Source organism: Telmatherina bonti, assembly GCF_933228915.1.
Source record: "Telmatherina bonti genome assembly, chromosome: 20".
Taxonomy (NCBI): domain Eukaryota; kingdom Metazoa; phylum Chordata; class Actinopteri; order Atheriniformes; family Telmatherinidae; genus Telmatherina; species Telmatherina bonti.
The window spans coordinates 30,561,787-30,586,132 of record NC_136618.1 but is presented as its reverse complement, the minus strand read 5'-3'; the positions used below and the strand labels follow the sequence as shown (position 1 = coordinate 30,586,132).

The window sequence follows — 24,346 nt, the reverse complement described above, 5'->3', positions numbered from 1 at the left end:
AAAGACTGAAAGTCTCTACCAGTCTGAGAGGGCAAGCTCTACCCAAAACCACAGCTGTCCATGGAATGAAGACGTTGCAGCTCTTTTATACTGAGTGGAGATGTGTTGAGTCTTGATTGGTTCCAAGTTCAGCCAATCAGCAATACTGATGAAGGGGGTGTGATGAGGAGGGGCCAGTCTGAGCCAGGTGACGCTGGAGGATGTTGTCCATGCTGTGTAAGAGGAGTTATCAGAGGAAAGTGGTGGCAGTTGTAACACATACACACACACACACACACTTCAGTGGTCTAACAGGAGTGCTTCCTTGTTGTTTTCCTGTCAGGCTTCAGAGTTGGCCAGTTTCATCCAGAGCAAGAGAGATCTGGGTTGTCGAGCAAACTACGTGCAGGTCGTTGAGGAGGGCAGCAACACACACAGCCACGCTGCCAAAGAGTTCTGGAAGGTTCTTGGAGGACACTCCGATTATCAGAGTAAGGATCCAGTCTGGTCACATGGAAGGAAGCATCCCTGAAGGTCTGAAAACCAGCCTGATGGCTTCACTTTTCCTCTGACAGCTGCAGGGACTCCTGATGAGGACGAGCTGTATGAAGGCGCCATCGTCGAGACGAACTGCATTTACCGCCTGATGGATGACAAGCTGGTTCCAGACGATGATTTTTGGGCCAGAATGCCTCGTTGTTCACTGCTGAACCCAAAAGAGGTGGGAACCAAGACTGCCGTTTCATTCATTGTGCTGCAACAGACCATCGTAGGGCTCGGTCTCTCCTTTTACCTTTTAAAACCAGTAGAAACCCCCAGTAAACCTGCAGTCTGACACTGCAGAGCTCTGTTGGGAACATCAGGAACTATGAGTTCAATTCGGCCGTATTTGTGTAGCACCACTATGTCATTTGTTGAACTGGAAGATCTCTAAGATCCTGTGGAGCCTGGTCACGAAGAAGTTTATATATGAGGAGAAGAATTTTAAATTCTGTCCTGGATTTAACAGGAAGCCAATAAAGAGAAGTTAAACTGGAGTAGGATGGTCTCTGCAGATGCAAAACAACCTTTGGCTCAATGAAGAGTTGCAGAATAAGAAAAGCATGGACTTGTGTCTGTGTCACGGAGACAGGATGTTCCTCATTGTAGCGCTGTTGCATAACTGAAAGAAGGCGGTCCTAGAGTCAAAGATCCGATCTGGGTCCAAAATAACTCCAAGGTTCCTCAGTGTAGTCCTGAACGCCACGGTAATATCATCCCCTGTAACTCCACGGTTTCACACTGAGCTCATCCAAGAAGCCTGTCTGTAGGACTGCATGAAGACCCCAGACCTGCAGAGGCTGACGGTACCTCTGTGTCTTCATGTTTTCTCTGCAGGTACTGGTGTTTGACTTCGGCAGTGAGATGTACATTTGGCATGGGAAGGAAGTGACTCTGGCTCAGAGGAAAGTGGCCTTCCAGCTGGCGAAGCATCTGTGGAACGGCACTTTCGACTACACAAACTGTGACATAAACCCACTGGACCCAGGAGAGTGCAACCCACTCATACCTAAGTATGGAAGCGTTGGCAACGCGGTCCTCCTTCCTGCGTCACGTAGAGGCAGAACGTGTCCTGAATGCATCTGAAACCCTGTCACTGTGTTGTTGTGTAGAAAAGGCCAGGGTCGACCTGACTGGGCCGTGTTTGGCAGACTCACTCAGCACAATGAGACCACCCTCTTCAAAGAGAAGTTCCAGAACTGGAGCGAGTCCAGGAAGACGCCCAGTCCCACCACTACCAATGACGATGCGGCTGATCTCAAGGTAACAGAAGGTCTTACATCAGAGTGCCTCTTGTCAGTGATGCAACAATCAAACGAAGTCCCAGATTCAGACTCTGTTTTCCCCGCCGTCGCTCCAGGAGCAGCCTACTTCTTACAACGCCTTGCTGATGCTGCCCCTCCATCACGCTCCAGTATGCACCAAGCTGGACGGGTTCAACGTAGGCCGGGGCTACGGCCTGGTGGAGGCGGAGGACTGGCGGAGCTACGAGGTCAGCACCCTGGCGGTGGAGGTGTGGCACATCCTGGAGTTCGACTACAGCCGCCTGCCTCAGCAGAGCATCGGCCAGTTCCATGAGGGCGACACCTACGTGGTGAAGTGGAAGTACATGGTCAGCACGGCAGGTCAGTCGGCTCGAGACGTCTGATGGCGCCTGCAGCAGAACGCAGTATTAACATGCGGACGTTGCATCTCCATCTGTCTTCACCAGTCGGGAAGAGACAGAACCCAGAGCAGATGAAGACAGCAGGAGCTGGAAGGGAGAAGTGTTGCTACTTCTTCTGGCAGGGCCGCAACTCCACCGTCAGCGAGAAGGGAACGTCGGCGCTCATGACGGTGGAGCTGGACGAGGAGCGGGGAGCACAGGTAGAGGAGTCTGTTCTCGGGGTTGCTCATGGACACGAGGCGGCACCATGGCTCACTCCTGTTCTGTTGAACTCCTCTTCCTCCAGGTCCAGGTCCAGCAGGGGAAGGAACCGCCGTGTTTCCTGCAGTGTTTCAAAGGTGGAATGGTTGTCCACTCAGGAAGAAGAGAGGAAGAGGAGAACTCGCAGAGTAAGTCACAACAGATTAAATGTTTAGACTGACCAACGTTGTGTTTTTTTGTTTTGGTTTGTTTGTTTTTTTTGCAGATATTCAGACATCAGATGTGATGCCTGCGACTTAGTTGTGTTACCAGTGTGTTACAACACTTTTCCTTTTAACAACAACCAATAAGTGATGATTGAAGCTTTGTTGCTGGAATTTTGTTTGATTCTCGACTGCTGTTGCTCACCAGTCCTGGGTCTCCTCTCCATGTTTGGGCTTTGTAATGGGCCACACATTTTCAGTGGTAGACGGATCTGAACTGCAGGCAGACCTGTCTAGTACCCACACTCTTCTACGACAAAGCAGTGATGCTGAAACACATGCATGTTTCTTACTTTTGTCGTGCTGAGATAAGTAGAGACATCCATGTAAAGGATGTCTCTGATGGCTGCATGTTGCTCTAATCTCATATGCCTGCTGTCAGCATTCATATTAATGTATGCATGTTCCCCATGCTATGGGCTCTAACCAGAGGTGGCAACTCCTGGTCCAGAAAGTAGAAGTCCTGCCATGTTTCTGGATCTACCTGTACATTTAGAACAGGTGTTTTCACTAACACACTCGTTTACCTGGGAAATAAACTCTGCTCATTACATTCAGCTGGTTTGGTGACTGGTCGGAACAGCTGCCAGTCTGGACTTTTACTTTCTGGACCAGGAATTTCCACCTCTGGCTCTAACAGACAAAATACATCACAGATGCTGGCCTTGAACTTTGCTCTGATCAGTCTGGATCAGCCCAGATGACACAACATTCACGATTGGCGTTTCCACTTTGCCTCACTCCATCTCAGATCAGATCAGGCCCACAGGAGCAGCAGTGTGTCCGTGTCGTTGATATATACTGTATGTGGCTTTCACTTTGCATGGTAGAGTTTTAATTTGCACTTGCAGATGTAGCGATAAACCGTGTTAACATACTGGTGTTCCTCATCCTTCACATGGTTCACACCAGTGATATGCAACAGCAGTCCTCAAGGTCCACTATCTGGTCTTTCCCTGCTGCAACACACCAAACTCAAATTTGATTTGAATCAGGTGTGTTGGAGCAGGGAAACATCTAATGCAGCGTTTCTCAGTCGGGGCCCACAGGGACCACTGCCCTGCGTGTTTTAGTTCCTACTAACTCAAACACACCTGCTAAAGAATAGTTAAAATGCTGGTCAAGTTCTTTGTAAACCTCATAGTGAGCCATTCATTTGAGTCAGGTGCATTGCAGCAGGGAAGCATCAAATGCTTGCAGGAAAGTTGTCATAAGGACTGGAGTCAGGGGCCCATGCTTTAGTGAATAATATTGCTTTTTTTAAGCCTTGCTGCTAATGTATAGATTCCTTCAGATTCTCTGGCTATGAATTGAATATGATGAAACCCTGAAGTGTTTGCAGGGTAGATGTTTGTAGATTTAAAAGCTTCTTGAACTTCTGGACTTCTTTTTGTTCGTGCAGTTTATCACAAAGTGGTGAATCTCACCGTATCATTGGCTGGGAATGACAGAGATTTTGACCTTACATCAACTTCCCCAGTCTTTCGTTCTCCCTGTCCCAGTATTTTTGGAACGTGATACAGGCATCAAATTCAAAATTAATGAACATTTGTCAAAAAATGTATCATCTTAAGTAGGGATACTGATATCAGTATCGGCTCAATACCAAGTATGTACTCGTACTTGGTATCAATAAAAGTGTACCGATACCACAGTCGATACCACACTAGTCAAGCCAGCGCAGATGTGTTTGATGAAACGCTTCGGACATGTTTTAAAAGAAATAAATGCCTTGAATGTTAAAATGTGACATTTTTTGTTACACTAGATCTTTGTTTCAAAACCACACATCTATAGTTGTATTTAGGTAAAATGTGCCAAATCAAAATTGTTGAACTTGTTGAAATAGTTAGATCTGTAATGTTATTATATTTGTATTGGTGAGGTAACTTCAGAAAAGATGAGCCATATATTACAACATAATGAAATCTTACACAGTTATAACAGCAGTAATAACCATAGTCACAATATCGGTATCTGCAGATTTTCAAATTTCAGATATTTGTATCGGATAGGACCTCCAAAATAATGGATCGGTACATCTCTAATTTTAACCCATGAGAAATGATCAGATAAGTCCATTTTTTAAATATGAGGTTTCTATTTGTTCCTTTAACAAAAAGTAGAATTTAAAAGTACCAATGATTTTTTTTTTTTGACATATTTACCATTTATCACCATGCAATATATCAAAATTTTAATATTATAATCTTCTGCTTTCTAGTGCTTTTTTTTTTCTTCTGCTTTTTTTAAGTTCAAGTTTATTTCTATAGCACATTTCTATAGCAGCAGCTGCCCAAAGTGCTGAACAATAAAACAACAAACAACACTCCACAATTTAAAATTAAACACCGCACATTGAAAAATAAATTTAAAAAAAAGGACACAAAACAAAAATCTAAAATAAAAGTAAAAAATTAAAATGCACAAGAGAGAAATATCAGGTATGACCAAATGCCAGCGCAAAAAAATGGGTTTTAAGGACAGACTTAAAATCAGAGACAGATTGAGCAGCTCTGATGTGAAGGGGAAGGTTATTCCATATCTTAGGAGCAGCAACAGAAAAGGATCTATCACCCCTGGATTTTAATCTGGCCACTGGGACCCTAAGTAATAGCTGAGAAGAGGACCTAAGAGTCCTGGCTGGAGCTTGTTGATGTAACAACTTTAAGGGACAAATAACAAAAATCAGAATTTGTTCTGCAGGATTTTTACCATAAAATGATGCCAAATGTCTCAGAAACTCACGGTGGGTTCTCAAGGGTTAAACATTAAATATTGTCTTTCCTGTTTGTTCCATTGAATATTGGTTGAAAAGAATTTGGAAATAACTGCACAAAACAAAAATAAAAAGTATTTTTCTAACTTTATTGAAACTTTGCTTTGACTTTGTATTTTTTACGTTTAAAGGAACTGGTATAACATGAGCACAGGTGAATGAAAACCTCTCCATGCAGAAACCCCTGTGTCTGCCTCCTTCATCTCTCCTTGTGCTCCTCTTCCTCTCAGATGATTGGCGTCTGTACTGTGTGCGTGGGGAGGTGGAGGCGGAGGGCCTCCTGCTGGAGGTGGCCTGTCACTGCAGCAGTCTGCGCTCCAGAGTCTCCATGGTGCTGCTGAGCGTCAGCCAGGCCCTCATCTACCTGTGGCACGGCTGCAAATCTCAGACACACACTCGGGAGGTGGCTCGAACCGCCGCCAACAAGCTCAAAGAACAGTGAGTGGAACGTTGGCTTCCTGTGTTTCGGGAGTCGAACTGATGCAGTCGGACAGCAACCTGTGTGTCTCTGCAGATGTCCTCTGGAAACAGGCCTCCACAGCAGCAGCAAAGTGACCATCCATGAATGTGACGAGGGAGCCGAGCCGGTGGAATTCTGGGAAGCTCTCGGCAGGAGGGACAGGAAAGCGTATGACTGCATGCTACAAGGTGGGACATCTCATGGTGTTTGCTTTTAGTTGGAGGGGTCAGAGTTCAGCCAGTCGTCTGAAATGTGGAGCAGATAGACAGACTGCCTGTGATGGACAGCAGCTGCAGGTCTTCTCTAAAGAGCTGAATGCAGCTTTCTTGACCATCATGACTTCTCGTGATCTTTGCAAAGTTCTCAGAGAAACGTTGTCGTCACTATAGGGTTCCTTCAGGAGCCGAGGAGGACACCGTTCAATGTAGACCAGGGGTCTCCAACTCCGGTCCCTGAGAGCTGTCGTCCTGCAGGTGTTTCCCCGATGTGACACACCTGACCCAAATCACTGGCTCATTAACAAATTGTTGGAGAACCTTTCATTTAAATCAAGTGGCTTGTAGCAGGAAAACACTAAAACCTGCAGGATGGTAGCTCACGAGGACTGAAGTGGAGACCCCTAATTGTCAAGATGTCGGCTTGCTCACAGAAACATCCAGATCAGGGATCTCCAATCTTGGTCCTTGAGGGCCGGTGTTCTGCATGTTTTCCAAGTGTCCCTGCTGCAACACTCCTGAATCAAATCGATGTGTATTCAGCAGACATGTGCGGAGCTTGTCTGAGTCTGAGGACAGGAGTTTTCCAGCAGGGTGCCTTACAAAACCTACAGGACACCGGCCCTCGAGGACCAGGATTGGTGATCCCTGATCCAGATGTTTGTTTGTGATATTTTACCACAAGAACAAACTGAGTGGGAGGCAGTAAAGGTCATAGGTCACCTGACACTTGAGTAGAAAAGAACATGCTCACTGGATTCATCTTTTACTCCTTACAGATATAAGTGAGAGCTGTTCTGTGTGTGTCACTGTGGGTTGTCATAGGGATCCAGTGTTTCAGGGTCTGAAGACCTCACTCTCCATTTAAAAACAGACACTATAAAACAAAATCTGGACCATGAGGAAGGGGGGGTCAGGTCAGCATCTACCAGCAGAAACCAAACTGTTCTCACTGATGCAGCTGACATGTGCAGTTTATATTCTGTGTAGCTTCTCCGGAGAAGCGAGGTGATCCATCAGACGGCAGCAGACTGAGTGGTGTCATGTGACTCATGGTTACCTGTTTAATTTAACCCATCAGATCCCGGCAGGTTTAACTTCACCCCTCGTCTGTACCAGCTGAGCAGCAGCTCGGGGGAGTTTGCAGCCGTGGAGTTCCTGTATCCCGCCAGAGTCCCCAACCAGGTCAACTCAATGCCCTTCCTACAGGAAGACCTGTACACGGCTTCTCAGCCTGGTATGTGCACACACACACACACACTCTTTGTAACCAACCATTACACTTCCACAGTGATCTAAAACTGATCCACATCTGTTGGAAACCATCCTTTATCCTTTTTATGACGTGGTGTTTTCCGTGTGGGCAGCCTTGTTCCTGGTGGACAACCACCACGAGGTGTACCTGTGGCAGGGCTGGTGGCCTCAGGACAGCGAGAGCACAGGCTCGGCCCGGATCCGCTGGGACTCGGACAGGAAGTGTGCCATGGAGACGGTGCTGCAGTACTGCAGAGGTGCAGATCGCCTTCAGCCGGCCTCATCAGGCTGCTGTCAGAAGGAACCTGAGCATGTTGTGTCTTTTGTTTCCACAGAGAAGAATGAGAAGAAACCTCCCAAAGCGTACCTGATCCACGCGGGTCTGGAGCCGCTCACCTTCACCAACATGTTCCCCTGCTGGGAGCACCGAGAGGACGTGGCTGAGATCACGGAGAAGGTGTGGATCACCTTCCACGGCCTGCTGGCGACCTTCATAAAGCCATGAGTACAGATGGAGCCACCATCATATCTCTCTGACATAACGAGTGTGTTCATGTGTGTTTTCAGGAGGCAGAAGTGTGTAACCAGATCATCCTGGTGGAGGACGTGTTGGCCCGGCTCTGTAAGACCATCTATCCCCTGGAGGAGCTTCTGATCCGGCCGCTGCCTGAAGGCGTGGACCCTCTGCGCCTGGAGGTCTACCTGTCAGACCAGGACTTTGAGGTGAGATGTTCTGCCTCTAGTCTCAGTAACCACTGAAGAAGAACCAGCTCGTGTGTCCGGATCCGCTGCGTTACATGTGGGTGTTTTTGGTAGTTCTGATAGTTCAGACCAGACAGATCAGCTGTTACGGGTCAGGCTGACTTCTCAGGACTTCCTCTCCCTGTCTTACACGCATCTTTAAACACGTCGTCCTCTGATATGGTATATGAACTGATGGGTTTCACTCCTTCCACCCTGCAGGGTGTGGGGGCTTTATCGAAGGTGAGTGGACAGGTTTGAGCATGGAGACTCATCCTGCATCCTCATTCAGCACCATTGATGCCTTCATCAGTTCAGCATGTTGTTCACACACGTGTCCTGCAGATGTGAATCACGACAGTCTGATTGCACTGACATTTCACCGAGATCTTTGTGTTTCCCTGCAGTGTGTGGAAGAAAGATGTTTGTGTTTAATAACCGAAGCATGAGTGTGTTTTGCAGATCTGGTCGACTGGGTTCAGACTCTACACCAGTATGTGACCTGTAGCTGTGTTGCTCCACAGAAAGCCCTGCAGATGAGCAGAGAGGAATACGGAGCTTTGCCCGGGTGGAAGCAGGTGAACCTGAAGAAAGCTAAAGGACTTTTCTGAAATCACCCGAGACGCACTTTCAGGCTTGTGTCCGTCTGCTCCACTGATCCGCCTGGCTGTTGGAGGTCAGGCAGACGTTTAATGCTGCACATTTTCCTCCTTTGTAATAAGTAGACAACATGCAGCTCCAAACATCTCCAGGTGTAAATAATGTTTTGTAAACACGCTCTGTTGATGTATGTACATATGTACCATTTATGAGAAGGCCAGTGCCCCCCTAACAGCCATCTGATGGAGTGTTAGCAGGTCTGTCAGCCTGATGGACACACTCTCATATACATGTATGTTTGTGCATTACAGATGATTTATATTTATATTCAATCTACAGAGGAATAAAGAAAAGTTAACAGTAAACTGTAAAATTGATGCTACAGAAATATGTGTCATATGATAATTAAAATGAATCTCATCTCACTGTACAGATCACCTGTTGCCATTTAATAATAAAGCAGCCTTATCCGAGGGCATCGTTGTTTCAGGCTGTCACAGAGAGAGAAGAAGAGGCAGGGTGATGATGACGATGATGATGTTGACATGTCACTGTATGGTGCCTTGCTTTGTGTACAGTTTATATACAGATCGTAGTCTGCATTTCCAAGACTATAGTGATATAAAGATGTATTGGAGAAATAAATGATTTGATATCAGAACATCTGTCTTGCATGTTGTTTCTACATCATACGCAGTTTGAAGGGTTTTTTTTCTAAATAACTGTCATGGATATATCCTCTCTCCTGCTGACGCGTGCTTTCCTCTCAAAACCAGATGAGTTTCAATATGAACATGACCATGACTTTTGTTAACTGGTGTCTACACCTGACAGCATTTGGAAGGAACAGATTGACCGAAGCCAATGGAGGTAATAAGGCATGACAATCAACTCTATAAGCCGGTTCCTCCTGTTGGCTCTTCCCAAACATTTTTCAGCAGGTGTCCATATTGAGACATGGAGTAATGGTTGTCTGACGACTATCCTGAGACCATCGCTGGAGGACTCGTCAGTTTTTGAGACGTGGTTTTAACTCTTGCATTTGTGGAGATGTACTGAATGCAGCCTTGTGATTGGATGAAAGTCCTTCCAACCAAATGCGGCTAAATCATATATATATGATATATATATATACATATATATATATATACATATATACACATATATATATATATATATACACATATATATATATACATATATATATATATACACATATATATATATACATATACATATATATATACATATATATATATATATACACATATACATATATATATACATATACATATATATATATACATATACATATATACATATACATATATACATATACATATATATATATATATATACATATATATATACATATACATATATATATATATATATATGTACATATATATATACATATACATATACATATATATATACATATACATATATATATACATATACATATACATATATATATATATATACATATACATATATATATACATATATATATATATACACACATATATATATATATACATATATATATACATATATATATATATACATATATATATACATATATACATATATATATACATATACATATATATATACATATATATATACATATATATATATATATATATACATATATATATATATATACACATATATATACATATATATATGTATATATATACGTATATATATATATGTGTATATATATATATATGTATATATATACATATATATATATATATACACATATATATACATATATATATGTATATATATATATGTGTATATATATATATATGTATATATATACATATATATATACATATATATATATATACATATATATATATATACATACATACATATATATATACATATACATATATATATATGTTTGGTTTACAAATACGACCTGAACGGGTTTTGTAAAGATTGCCATTTACATTGACAGATGGGTCAGAAACTGTAATTCGGGTCGTGGGGCGCTCTGAGTCCATGTCTGGTTCTGTATGTCCATGTCCGGTAAGTGAAACAAGCCTTGTTTGGTCAGATCTAATGTCCTGATAAGAGTCTTGTGGATCAGACAGAGTTGGAGCAGGTTCAGCAACAGGTAGGATGTGTTTTCTGTTTCTCCTGTATGTTTGTCCTTCCGATTGGATCAGGTAAGATCTGGGTTCTTTGCATGTTTCTGTGAAAACTCCTGTGCGATCATATCCTTTCGTTGTTTGAAGCCTGACGACTTGTCCTTCTGACAGAGGTTGTAGAGGTCGGCTTGTCTTGTCATAATAGATCTTCTGTGCGAGTCTTTTATTGAGAAGTTGAGCATGCACTTCCTTAGGCTTGCACATTGTGGGTTCAGGCAGTCTCTTTGAAACAGGGAGAGTTGTGCGCGTCTGTCGTGACATTAGACGTTGTGCCGGAGATCCAAGTTTGGTGTCACGAGGCACATTCCTGAGATTGAGTAGGCTGAGAAAGACGTCCGTTTTGTCTCTGTGAGATTTCTCCATGAGGTTTTTTACACTACGGACAGCTCTCTCTGCTAATCCGTTCGATTGTGGATACTCAGGGCTGCTGGTCACATGTGTAAAGCCCCATTGCTGTGCAAAGTCTTTGAAGCTTTGACTTGTAAACTGTCGTCCGTTGTCCGTTATGAGCGTGTGGGGTGCGCCATGGACTGAGAAATGACATTTTAGTTTACCAATGACAGTTGAAGATGTGAGGTTAGGTAGCAGGTCAATCTCGAACCAGCCTGAAAAGGAATCAACAAGTACCAGGTACTGCTGATTGTGCCAGTCGAAGATGTCTGCTGCTAAAGTTGACCAGGGCAACTCTGGGACTGGGTGTAGGTGAAGTGGCTCTTTCTGTTGATGTGGTTTTGTACTGTTGCACACAGAGCATGTGCTTACTTCCTCTTCAATGTCCTTTGTCATAGTTGGCCAAAACACAATACCTCTCGCCCTCCGTTTGGTGGCTTCTGCACCTGGGTGGCCTCTGTGCAGTATGTCCGCATACAACATTTGCAAGGATGAAGGAATCACTGTTTTCTGTCCTTTCATGACGATACCATCCTCGAAAACCAGTTCGTCCCTGAATGGAAAGTATGGACAGAGTGCAGGTGGGAGGCTGTGCAGTTTAGAAGGCCAGCCATGCTTGATCATGCTGCTGAGCATCTGGAGAGTTGGATCAGTGGCAGTGTGCTCTCTTAGTTCCTGCAAACGAGCAGATGACACGTAACAGACAGACATTACATCAAAATCGTCAACTTCGTCCGCAAGCTGGGTTGTGGTGCTTCTGGGAGCTCGTGACAAAGTGTCAGCTAAGTGCATTTGTTTTCCACATTTGTACACGAGTGTAATGCTGTACCTTTGAAGTCTTAGCATCATGCACTGGAGCCTGGCTGGGGCTGCATGAATGGGCTTCTTGATAATAGCCACAAGTGGTTGATGGTCTGTCTCGATTGTAATCGGTTAGCCATAAATGTAATCGTGAAACTTTGAGCATGCAAACACAACTGCTAACAGCTCCTTTTCTATTTGAGCATACCGAGTCTCTGTGTCCGTGAGAGTGCGCGAAGCATAGGCAATGGGATTGCCTTCCTGCAGGCACGCTGCACCGAGTCCATATTGTGAAGCGTCACAAGTTAGTGTGACAGGTTTGCGAACATCATGGTATGACAGCACTGAAGGATTCGACAACTGCTTCTTCAGAGTGTCAAAAGCATGTTGCTGCTGCTCGTGCCAACACCACTCAGTGTCTTTATGTGTAAGTTGTCGGAGTGGAGCTGAAATCTCGCTGTACTGGGGAATAAATTTTCCAAGATAGTTAACCATACCAAGGAATCTTTGTAGGGCTGCTACGTCCGTAGGTACTGGCATGTCACTGATAGCTTTGGTTTTAGACGGGTCTGCCTTCAAACCCTGAGCGGTGAAAACATGTCCGACGTAGCTGACCTGGTTTAGTCTGAACTTGCATTTCAGGGGGTTTAGTCTCAACTTGACCTCTCTGGCTCTGTTGAGCACTTTTCTTAGGTTTGCGTCGTGTTCCTCAATGTCCTTGCCTCCGATGAGTATGTCGTCCACGATGATTGCGCAGGGGTAGCCAGCAAATATCTGCTCCATGGAGCGCTGGAACACCTCACTGGCAGAGCTGATTCCAAATGGCATCCTCAGGAATCTGTAATGACCAAAACAGGTGCTGAAAGTGGTTAACATTGAGGATTTGTGGTCAAGGGAAATCTGCCAAAACGAGTTCTTTGCATCCAGGACTGAGAAGACTGTGGCGTTGGACATTTGTGATGCAACCTCATCCACTGTACGCATGGGATGATGTGGTCTTTTGAGAGCTATGTTCAAGTCCTTCGGATTGATGCAGATCCTGATTTCTTTCTTGTCCTTTTTGTTAGTAGCGACCATGGAGGATACCCAGTCAGTGGGCTCCGAGACTGGTGTGATGACGCCTAAATCTTGCATTCTGTCCAGTTCAGCCTTGACTTGGTCTTTCATGGCAACGGGAATGCGGTGTGCTGGGCGTACTACAGGTCTCACCTCCGGGTCAAGAGTCATTGAGTATGTGACTGGAAGCTTTCCTAGCTCATCTGCGAAAAGGTCACTATATTCACTTTTGATTTGCTGAGTGAAATCTTTGACTGTGGGGACACTTACTTGATGGACTTCTTTGCTGAGAGATACAAGTCCCATTTCTAATGAAGCACTGAGCCCAAGTAATGGCAGTACATTTTCATGTATCATTTTCATTGATAATGAAGAAAGGTAGTGTATAGGATTTAACCCCTAGATGGCAGCATATGTCAACAAATCCTACAGTCTGTATTTTGCCACCACCGTATGCCACAAGATTGGTAGGTTTACTACATGGTTTTATTTGTTCATGTCTCCTTACATTTTCAAAAGTCTTTACTGAGAGGACGTTGCACTTTGCACCAGTGTCTACTTTCATTTCAACTGCACTGTCATTGATTTGTACTGTAGTGAAAGCCTCTTCCTTTTCCTGGATTTGAGCACAAGCTGAATCAACGGTGATGTCCAGTGTTATGCCATTGACAAAATACGTTTCATAATCACTGTCCTCTTTTTGGTCTACGTCCACCTGGTGGATTGGTTTTCTATGTCTTTGCCTCTCAAACTGAGGTTTGGATTTGCAACACTTACTAAAGTGATTCATTTTCTTGCATGTGTTACAACGTTGGCCGAAAGCGGGGCATTTGTTTCTCTTTGCCACGTGATTATCACCGCAATTATTACAGTCAGTAATATGCTGGGATGCGTGAGGTTTATCAGTGAACTTGGCCTTGTCGTAGTCGCGTCTTTTGACATGCTTATTTTGAACAGCATCTACTTTTGTGACGGAGCTAAGTGGGGACATGAGCGTTTTGTTATGCTCTTCAGTCATTTCGTGGATCTGGCAAACTGAAATGGCCTTAGCCAGAGTTAAATCACTGTCACGTAAAAGAACTTTTCTGAGGTGGTCGTTATTTATGCCACAGACCAGCCTATCTCTGATAAGTTCTTCACAAAGCTCACCAAAGTTGCAGCTCTTAGCTTTTATTCTCAAATCGCTTATGTATAACTCAATGGTTTCACCAGCCTTTTGGTTGCGTGTGTTAAACTTATGTCTTTCCATCGTAATGTTTGTTTGAGGGTTGCACATTTCCCTGAACTTTCTTTTGAGACACTCCGGGTCCTCCTTGGACTCCGCGGGAATGAGGACACGTCCATCGTCTCCCGGTTCACGCACCTCCGCAGCGTAAACAAAAGATCTCTCACGCTCGATGGCTTCAGGTCCGGCCAGGTTTAGAAGAATGTAGGCTCGGGTCCGCGCTGGTTTGTCAGAGTGTGCTGCAGCAATGAAAATGTCATACTCCTGCTCAAATATGCGCCAATTCTCCGCGATGTTGGAGTCAAACACCAGCGGGTCAGGTCGTCTGAGGCCGTCCGCCATGTTGTGAAAAAAAGCGTGGTAGCACAATGGTCCCGCTATGAAAAACACTCACAACACGCAGTAGTTTATGAAAAATGTAAGTCCGAGACTTCTGACACCATGTTGGGTGTTGTGATAATAAAGACAACCGACTTCATATCAGAACTTGTTTGTTTTTTTTAATAACCAGAGGCAGGCAGGGAGCGAGCAGGTACACAGCAGGTGGCGTTGGTGAAGATATACACAGTGCGCATGTGCCAACCGACGGTGGCTGTAGGAGGTCAATATTCCTCACAATCAATATTCTACAGTTAGTAATTGCTGGTGGTTTGATCTCAAGTAAAATCTCAAGTAAAAAAAACTGTAGTGAAACAATAATGTGATGGAAAAGATGCGAACAATATTTCCATTTGCAATTAGCTAATAAAACATCTAGATTTTTCACGTTTAATGCTGCTAACTAATGCTGCTAACCTGCCTCCTCCCGCCCTGCTGATAGGCTATGTGTGTAGCAGGCTATGACGCAAATCTTCCTTGACAGAAATGTTGAAATTTAATATTTATTCTACACATTTTTACAGCATTGGAAAATGTTAAGAATGTTTGTGTCATGTTTGTCCTCCTACAGAACCAGATCAAAACAAAAATATACATCTTTTTCCATTTTTTAAAAAGCTCCAGGGAGCCACTAGGGCAGCACTAAAGAGCCGCATGCGGCTAAAGAGCCGCGGGTTGCCGACCCCTGTACTAGATAAACATTAGCGTTAGCAAACAATAACATTCGGAGCTCGTCTAATGTGTGATGCTGTTTCCTGCTGTCAAAACATTTTTTTGTGTATAAAAACTGTACTTTTGTGATTACAATAAAGTTTGTAGATTAACCCCTTAACAGTGACCCCCCCCCCCCCCCCCCCCCCGAAATGCCAAAAACGCCTGAAAAAGACATACCCAAATTAAATTAGATGCTGTTCTTGCACCCTTTGCAGTATATTCAAAAGCATGGTCTCTTTATAAAGATAACACTCTTAAGATAACACTCTGAGCTTTCAAATGTATTGTAACTGTATTTGGAGTCAAGAACGTAAACAAAGGAAACAGCGTGGGCGCCCCCACCCCTCCTACCCCCATCCCAACACACAAAGTAAACAAGTACCCCCTCCCCATAAACAATATAGTTACTTTTCTAAACAGCTTAGAAAGACACCTTAGCTGCATATATAAGTTTGTGCTTACTTTATATGCTCTTATCCTTCAGGAACAGCATCTTCTGCAGTCAGAGACGTCTTCCTCTGTAAAAAATCCCTGTCCCTCCTCGCAAACGACTCGACCACCTCCTCGCAGGTGTGTTTCCGTTTTTTGGCATGTTTTGCAGTTGTTAATACAGAGAAAAAGCGGACAGAAATGGCTTCAGTTTTGTCTCAACTGTGATATGTAAGCTAATCCCTGAAAATATTTTATTTCTCTGTATTACATTTTATTATTTCTGCGTTGCTATTCAATATAACAATTATTAAAAATAAAGTAGGCTATCTATAGTTTGACGCTGTCTTCATTGCAGCATTTAAAACTCCTGTCTCCAATTTATTGATCTATATTGACCCGTCTAGACTACTGATGCTCACTGATTTCAGTATGCAGTGTCATCAATACTTACAGTATTTTACTCTGCATCGGATGAGGCTGACGTAGCGCAAAATTCCGGTAGATTTTTACATTCCAGTCAAACTCTTATTTATGCTAAAAAAAAAAAAAAGAAAAGAAAAATAAGACAGGTAAAATAGTACTTCTGGTCACCCTGAAATCAGCAAAGGTTTGTTTTTTGCTTTGTTTTTTTGCATCCCTGTCTTTTCCACAACCAGTTTTCCGTTTCTGGGACTTTATCACGGCAACAGGCTGAGACGGTTGGTTTGGTCTATGTAGATAGCCACATACCACAAACATACAATAACTCCCGATTTACACAATTGAAACAATAACTATAATGCATACTGACATTATTTCAATTTTTTTTTTTTTTTTTTACATTTTTTTTTTACCATCAGTGTTTTTCCTTTTTTCTCAGACTTTTTCAAACGATCTCCCGTTTATCATCTGTAAGGACTGAAAACAGCTGACTTCCCATGATGTTACATACATTGCTGCTCACTTCAGATGATGTAAATTCCATTACGGTGGTCCCAAGAAATGAATAAATAAAAATAAATTTTTTTTAAAAAAAATCACTTCCGTTGTGGCTTAATGTGTTGTGTTGTGGCTTTTGTTTTGCTGTGACACTTCAGGGCCACCGTAGAGGAGAGAGAGAGAAGCAGGAGAACAGGACAGCAGAACAAGGAAGGAGACAGAGCTCCTGAAAAATGGAAGAGGATGACGACAACGACGATGATGATGACGACGACGAGGGGACCGCTGAGGGGCCAGTGACGACTGGTCCGACTGGCTTGGGGGTGGAAGAGCAGACCGAGGAGCCTGAAGTGCAGCAGCTGGTCTGGACCCTAAGGCGCAGCTACTCAGTCCTGGGCCTACGGATACTCCTGGCCCAGGACCAAGTGTGAGTACAAATGGCTTTGTTTAGGGTCCAGAGGGAGAGGCTGGCTGCAGGGCCAGGCAGGAGTGTTCCCCTCTAAAGATTGTAGACTGCCACGTATGCTCCTCTCTGCAGGTCCTGGACGTGATGTCGCTGAATGGAAGGCTTGAAGACTGGATCCGTCGCTGCAGAGAGGAGGACCACCCCAAGCCGCACAGTGGCCATTTTAAAGGATGTTTTAAAGGACATTTTAGAAGACATTTTTAGAGGACTGGGGTTTTATTATTTTAACCTTTAATTTTTTATCTTTTTAATAAACCGGTTTTTATTGAGATTTAGTGTGGTTGACTCTGGTCCCCCTGATTTTTAAAAGAACCAAGGTGGCCAGGAGGACCCTTTTTTTTCCCCCCTGTTTTTATTTTCTTTATTTATTGTTTTAACATGCCCCGAAGGTCCTAAAAATCCCCGGAGTGGGTCTACGCATGCCGCTGCCGTCGACGCGTTGGTCTGTTGCTCGAGGCCGTGCGTCGAATGATCAGAGAGTTAAAAATAAAGAAACTTGTTTTTTGACCATCTTCAGTTGCACACAAAATGCACCAGGGGGCATACTTCCAGGGGGCTCACACTTTGTCCACACCCAATACCTCCCATTCGATTCGAGGTGGACGGGAGAGCCCACTTGCAATCCCCCCTTACTGAAACATCAAAGTGGACAAAGTGACCACCGTCAATCCCTTTTAATGGTAATAGAAAGGGATTGTAAATGGACAAACTGTCAATTTCTCACCCCTTTTCCTAGGAAATGGCCAGGGATTGTAAAGTGCCCACCTGCATTCCCTTCTAGAAGTAACAGAGAGGGATTGTAAGTGGACAAAGTGTCCATTTCCTACCCACTCATACTGTCCTTTCCAGCCCCTTTTGCAGATAAATTGTCCAATCCCTTATAGTAGTAATAGAAAGGGTTTGTAGGTGGACAAAGTGTTAATTTACCCTCCCTTTAGACTTTAGCAAAAAATAAGTATGCCAGTAGGCAAATTGTCCACTGGCAATCCCTTTTAATAATAGAAAGGGATTGCCAGTTGGTGCATTGTGACTACTTTCCAGTGTAATAGCTGGGTTAAGAGGAGAAAGTGGAGGAGGCTCTTTAAAATCATGGATGCCACAGGTAAGTGTTTTCACTTCCAGAACTTTAATTGCTTAAAAGTTCATTTCAACATGAAATACTTAAATGTTGTCATATTACTGCTGTGTTCATGCTGTGCTCATGCAGTGTTCACATGAACACTCGAATCTGATTGGCTAATTAGCTTATCTCTTGCTGTATCTATTAGGGGTGCAGCAGACTCTGGAAGCGCACAGAGAGGGGCATTCAGGAGGAGATGTCAGAGAGAGCAATCATGGTAAGTGGTGTCTCTTTGTTTTTCAGACCTTTTACAAGTTTATAATGTGTACTTTTAAACGTTTTTTGTCATGCTGTAGCATAATGGGAGAATGCGCAGGGGCTTTAAAGATTAAATGTCCCACCTGTCCAACTAGTTTTGGACATGCGACTTCATTCAACCATAATTCTGCGGTCCCTTGGCCTAAACGGATAATTCCCCCTGTTTCTGAAAGTGCAAGGCTTAAACTTTCTAACGGGTTATGGCACGTTAAGGTTTGATCACCATAGACCGTGAGAATTCAATATATTTGGCTTGTTTTTTTTCCCGCCACTCGGGCGCACGGGACCCTCCGTGCTGGAGAGCTCCTGACGCGTAACTCCGCGATCCCTTGGCCTAAAGGAATAATTCCAGCTTTTTCTGAAAGTGCAAGGCTTAAGATTTCCAACAGGATGGGGAACATTAAGGTTTGATCACCACAGACCGTGGAAATCCCCAAAATGCAGGGTGTTTTTACTGCGACTCAGGCATTAAAATGACTTTTGCCCTGGTGCATCTTCCCTGTAAAATATTGTGTACTTTTTTTCTTTCAGCCAAGCGTGTATCCTCTGTGCCACCGTGGGCACATCAATCTACCCAAACATCTGAAGATGACTCACCTGGTGGGCAACATCACAGAAATCAAAATTTTGTGCGGCCTAGCAACAGGGCGCATTAATATCCGCACGGCATAATGCCCTGTTGCTGGGTGCGGATATCAACAGGCTCGCCTCGACAGGCTCCTCAGCAAACCATCCCAAGCTGGACAGCGTAAATGGGTGGGAATGTTCACACAGGCCCACTACAGGGAGCAATGAGGCAGCTGGTGGCGTTGAGGGCAAGCAACCCCTCCCCGGCCGTGAAATGCACGCTGGACCTGGATTAAGAGGAGCCTCCTTAGGACATGTCCTTCCTCCCTCCTCCACCGTCACCTCCTCCATCATGCTCCAACGTGGAGTGCATGGAACGCCACAAACAAAACAGGCAGGAGATCGAGCGGTTCAGGAGGGAACGGGACAATCTGTGCCAGTGGATCAAACTCCTGCAGGCCTCACTAAATCAGGCCCTAAGGAAGCCAGCAGTCAGAGTGGCTGAATTGCAGGAGCAAGCACAGGTAAGATTGTGAAGGTGTACAGATGGGAGAGCAGATTATGGATAGGACAATGCTTGTCTATTGACTTTCTTGTGTTCCTTTCAGATCGCTGAGGAAGAGGTCCCGGGGCCCTCCACAAGCGGCACCACCCCAGTCACTGCTTAACCGGAGCCCGAGTCGGCACGGACTGAGCCGCAGCCGTCCAAGAAGGGAAAAGCCAAAAAATCTTGTAAAGATCCCATCACCCCCTCCAAATTCTCTCCCTGGAGTGAGGGCACCGAGAGGGGGAATCGGATTAGGCAAATCACCATCATCCCCTGCATGGGTAAGGATGCTTTTCCATTGCTGGGATAAATGCTTGGATTGCAGAAGAGTACCAGGAAAGAAATTATTTCACTGTGCTCTTGTCTTGCAGAGGAGTACCTCGACCACTACAGAGACTCCCTAACTGGCCTCAACCCGACCATTAAAATGGTTGGGAATGCCCTCTCTAAAGTCAGCAGGATCAAAACTTTTCTCCTCTACATGGTGCACGGGCACGCCAGGGTTGGGGACTGGCTCTTCCTTGATGACATTACCAGAGTCAGAGGGTGAGTTTTCAGTTGTATGCACATATTGGCACACACATGGCTGCCTGTGTTTTTTTCCCATGACAACTTAGTTTTGTTTCCTCTTCCTTCCATCTACTAGTTGGGCTAAGTCACTGCTACGCAGCAAATTGGAGGTCACCACTGCTGCGTTCTACCTGGACAAATATCCTCAGCTTTGTGGGATACCTGCAGGAGACTTCCGGGTGAGATTAACTTCACCCTGATCCGCACCGCCATTGCCACCTTCGTAAGTTTCCCACACTAGCTTGATGATTCATCTTGTCATGTGAGGTGTGGAAGTGCTGAGCATGAGAACTAAATATTTCCCTTCTCATTTTTCAGGCCAAACAATCCATCACGAAGCAGGAGCAGAAAAAGGTCTCCGACCTCATGTGCCATGACACGAGCACCGCAGACCGGTTTTATGTGCAAAACCCTGACTTTGCAGAGGTCCAGAGAGTACACCGTCTTGATCAAGAGCTGTGAAGCGGCGCAGGAGGGACGACAGCACCGCGGAGGGTGAAGTTCACCACCAGGAGTCGGGGCTATCCACCCGCAGCGAGGAACAGGACCTGTGGCTTCCAAAAAGCAGGGCCTGCTTGGTCTGAATAAGTCCCTTTAAAACTTTCCAGCAAGTGGCAAAGAAAAAGACAGAAATGGCAAGGAGACGCTTGTGTTACAGCCGAAAGACCGGCCTGTAGGGCCCCATCTTCGGGCCAGCAATCCTGGCCCTTGTGCTGCATTTCGGGACCCCGCGGAAAGCCAAAAACACAATGAATGAAAGTGAATGGGAAGGAACGCTTACAGGGCCTAGAGGGCCCCATAAAAATTTTGTCCCAAAAACCCTTATCTAACCCTCCGGATGGGGTTCAGATCTACGTCTGGAAGAGCCTTGTGCAAAAGTTGGTCTTTTTGGAGAGAATTTTTTTTGGAGGGGGAATATGTTGTTCTGGGGGCCGCATGGCCACGTCGGCCAAAGTCGGGGTCCCCTAGCTCCGACAGGGGCCTGGCGGGAGGCTGCCCATTTGCAATGCCAAAAACACGGGGCGTTTTGGTTAGGTTAAAATTGTATGTTAAAGGATTGGAAGTGGACACACCCCCAGTTTCCCCCAAAAACGCCCAAAACCTGACCAAAACCCGGTTCTTGCTGTTTCCACGCCCGCACGCCGATATACCAAAAGGTGGAACCGCAGGCACCTTCGGGGAGCTACTTGTCTTCAGAAGTGTCGCAGCTGAAAACCGCCGACGGGAGGTCGTTCACCACGTCTCCCTGACCACCCGGTGCGATTTTGGGCCCGTCCAGGCACATGATGCGGGCACTGCAGGGCTTAATTGGTTGTTGGGGTCAAAAGGTAGCTAAAAGGGATTGGAAGTGGGATAAAGTGTCCATTGGCAATCCATTTACATGGGCCCAGGGTCCCGATTTGGACGGGCCACGGCTCGACGCCCGGGACCCCCAGAGGCCCTAAAATCGAATGTCAATTATCCGCCATGACACTCACGACTCCCCTCTCAGCTCCACCTCTTTGCCCATATTTGTATTTTCCGGGCAAGACGACACGCATGATACTGCCAACATGGCGACGGTAGAAACCGCCCACCGAGCTTTAATTCAGCTCTTCAGAAATCTACGTGTGACGTCAGAGAGGCTCCGTCCATCTCTTTATATACAGTCTATGGTAGGGACTGACGGTGGACGATCGTCCACTGTCAATACCACTAATGGGCCTTCCCTAACCTTCAGTATCTGGCCTACACCACAAGACTGGATGACCATCCTGATGTGTCTCTGTTCACCTGTTTCTGGCAGAGGGTGATCTGAGAGGATCATTACAAAATAAATGAAGGTGTTTGCGAAAAATGCTTCATTATTTCTTGTCCTTCTGGACTACACTACACTTCTGGATGCACTACACACTTAAAAATTGTGCGCAAAGTAGTGTTTTTGCACTGACTGCACCCTTCGTTTACAGGCAAGGTGGCCATACATTAAAATGACTTTACCATTCAGAGACAGTTTTCTGTAAACGTACTACTTCCAGCCTTTTCGTATCTTCTGTCAGGCTCAGAATCGGGTTCAAACATAAATGGTTGAATTTAGAAAGCTGCTGCTCTCAGTTAGCTTGGTATCACTTGTTGTTTTTTGCATCGGACGTACTGGGCCTGCCCCTTCAAGCGCTGAACTTCTAGCAATCAATCAGCGCGCACCCAATTAACATTATTTAAAAAAAAATAACATCTGTGTTTTTCAAAATCTTTCATGAAATCTCACGAGAAGTTTTATTTTGAATAAAGGGTCAGAAAAAGCACTTTTTAAAATTTTTTTGGTTTAATAAGTCTTTAAACAATTATTTAAAAACACTAAGAGGACAGTGGAGACATGAAAAGACCCGGTTATGATTCCTTTAAGATTCTAATTCAGACAATGACCACATTAGAATCTGGCTTGACGTCTAATAAATTTGTTATATGAAATGAAAATAGTATATCTATATATATATGAAATACTAAGTTTCAGTTATATTTTATTATCTATATTTTTTTCTACATTTTTATAAATACCTAAGTTGCTTTTTTTTTTCCACATACACAACTGCCTACATTACAGTCTGGCTGGTAGGTCAGTTTGGTTGATCTTTTTTCGCACATTTGTAATTGTCTAAAATCAGAACAAGCCTTGAAAGGTAAAGAAAAATGGAGCACATTAAAACAAAAGAAAAACCTCACACAACCATTAGGTGTTAACTTTACACACCTATTCCGAATATTTTGTCCGAATAATTTGCATGGCAGTGTTATTTTATCGGATCAGTGTCAAAGTCAATGGGAACATTCACATCAGTAAAAAAATTCCGTCCAGCAATTTTGCAATATTCATTTTTTTGAATGTCGATTTTTTTTTTTAAAATATTCATTTTCGATAAATATATATAATTGACCAACCAGAGAAGGCGTGTTGATTGGTTGACTATTGGTTGTGAGCTATGCATTTTCGCTTCTATTTTAATCAAACTTGTTGATGGTTGAGCATTTTTATCATTTCTTCTCTGCTTCATTTTAGCTAGCTAAAATGCAGATCCTTCAACTGTCCCATAGACATCCTAAAGTCTGTTCTGAAGCAGTCATGGTCCAGCTTCAGCTCCGGGATTAAACAATAAAACTCTCCAAGTTCTCCTATTTTTTCTAGAATAGGATTAACCCAGTGCATCTCTTTGTCTTTTGCAGCATCACCACCCTGTTGTTGTGGCTGCTGTGGAATCCATCTTGTGCATTTGTTTTTTAATTTCATAATTCACAATTTTGCATTGTACTTGGTGTGCATAGATAATTTACCTCCCAATTATTCGTGTCATTTATTTGCATTGGTCCCAGTGTATAAAGGCCTTGATTGTCTACACCTTGCAAAACAAGACTGCAAGTTCTTGAAAATAAATGTTGGGTTTGTCACAGACAGGAACGGGAGGCAGGATGGTGAACAAAGATGGTTTAATCCAAAAAAAAAAAAAAAACAAAACAAGGAAACCAGGGTTAACCGGAACAACTAACACACAGCAAACACAAGCAATGGACCAGCAAGGGGAATAGAAACCAAGGGGTATAAATGCAAGGAAGCCAAACAAGACACAGGTGTAATGAATCAGCTAATGAGTCCAGGTGAATTGAAAGAACATGAACAAGGGCTAAACAAGAAATATGACACAGGGGAAATAAACAGGGAAAATCAGAACTAAATATACAAAACACACATCATGATAGGGTTTTAGATTTGACTTTTAAGATTTTCTCTACCCAAGAGATGGGGGTGACTTCAACAGCACCATACAACAGCTTTTTGTCATTTATCATTGGAGAAAAATGTAGAACAAAGTAGCAAGTTCAACATAAAAAAATAAAGACTTAACTATATTGGTTTGGTGATTCTCTGAAAGATTTTGACTTGTCATTGTAATATATTTTCATGTTATTGATAACAAAAAAAATAAATGACAAAAATAACAATTGGTTTTCTGACCGTGTTTGTTTAGCCATTCGCTCTGGAATATGTTAAAGGTGGAGTATTTAAGA

General features: G+C 44.0%; 1 protein-coding gene across 10 annotated transcripts in view; it reads left to right on the top strand.

The window, feature by feature from the left end:
* svila (supervillin a) overlaps positions 1–9,359 on the top strand; it is a 51,734-nt gene extending 42,375 nt beyond the window's left edge. For 8 of the 10 annotated variants that reach the window (XM_079259788.1, XM_079259787.1, XM_079259785.1 and 5 more), the window contains 15 exons: positions 323–470; positions 555–700; positions 1,357–1,532; positions 1,632–1,782; positions 1,880–2,144; positions 2,231–2,385; positions 2,472–2,574; positions 5,659–5,866; positions 5,943–6,076; positions 7,185–7,340; positions 7,471–7,614; positions 7,693–7,814; positions 7,925–8,080; positions 8,321–8,341; positions 8,623–9,359. In XM_079259788.1, coding sequence (XP_079115914.1) covers positions 323–470; positions 555–700; positions 1,357–1,532; positions 1,632–1,782; positions 1,880–2,144; positions 2,231–2,385; positions 2,472–2,574; positions 5,659–5,866; positions 5,943–6,076; positions 7,185–7,340; positions 7,471–7,614; positions 7,693–7,814; positions 7,925–8,080; positions 8,321–8,341; positions 8,623–8,709 — 2,172 coding nt within the window. In that variant the 3' untranslated portion in view covers positions 8,710–9,359. The remainder of the gene's footprint in view (positions 1–322; positions 471–554; positions 701–1,356; positions 1,533–1,631; positions 1,783–1,879; positions 2,145–2,230; positions 2,386–2,471; positions 2,575–5,658; positions 5,867–5,942; positions 6,077–7,184; positions 7,341–7,470; positions 7,615–7,692; positions 7,815–7,924; positions 8,081–8,320; positions 8,342–8,622) is intronic. The other 2 variants (XM_079259780.1, XM_079259781.1) reach the window with 1 other exon arrangement.
* The last annotated feature ends 14,987 nt before the right edge of the window (positions 9,360–24,346 follow it).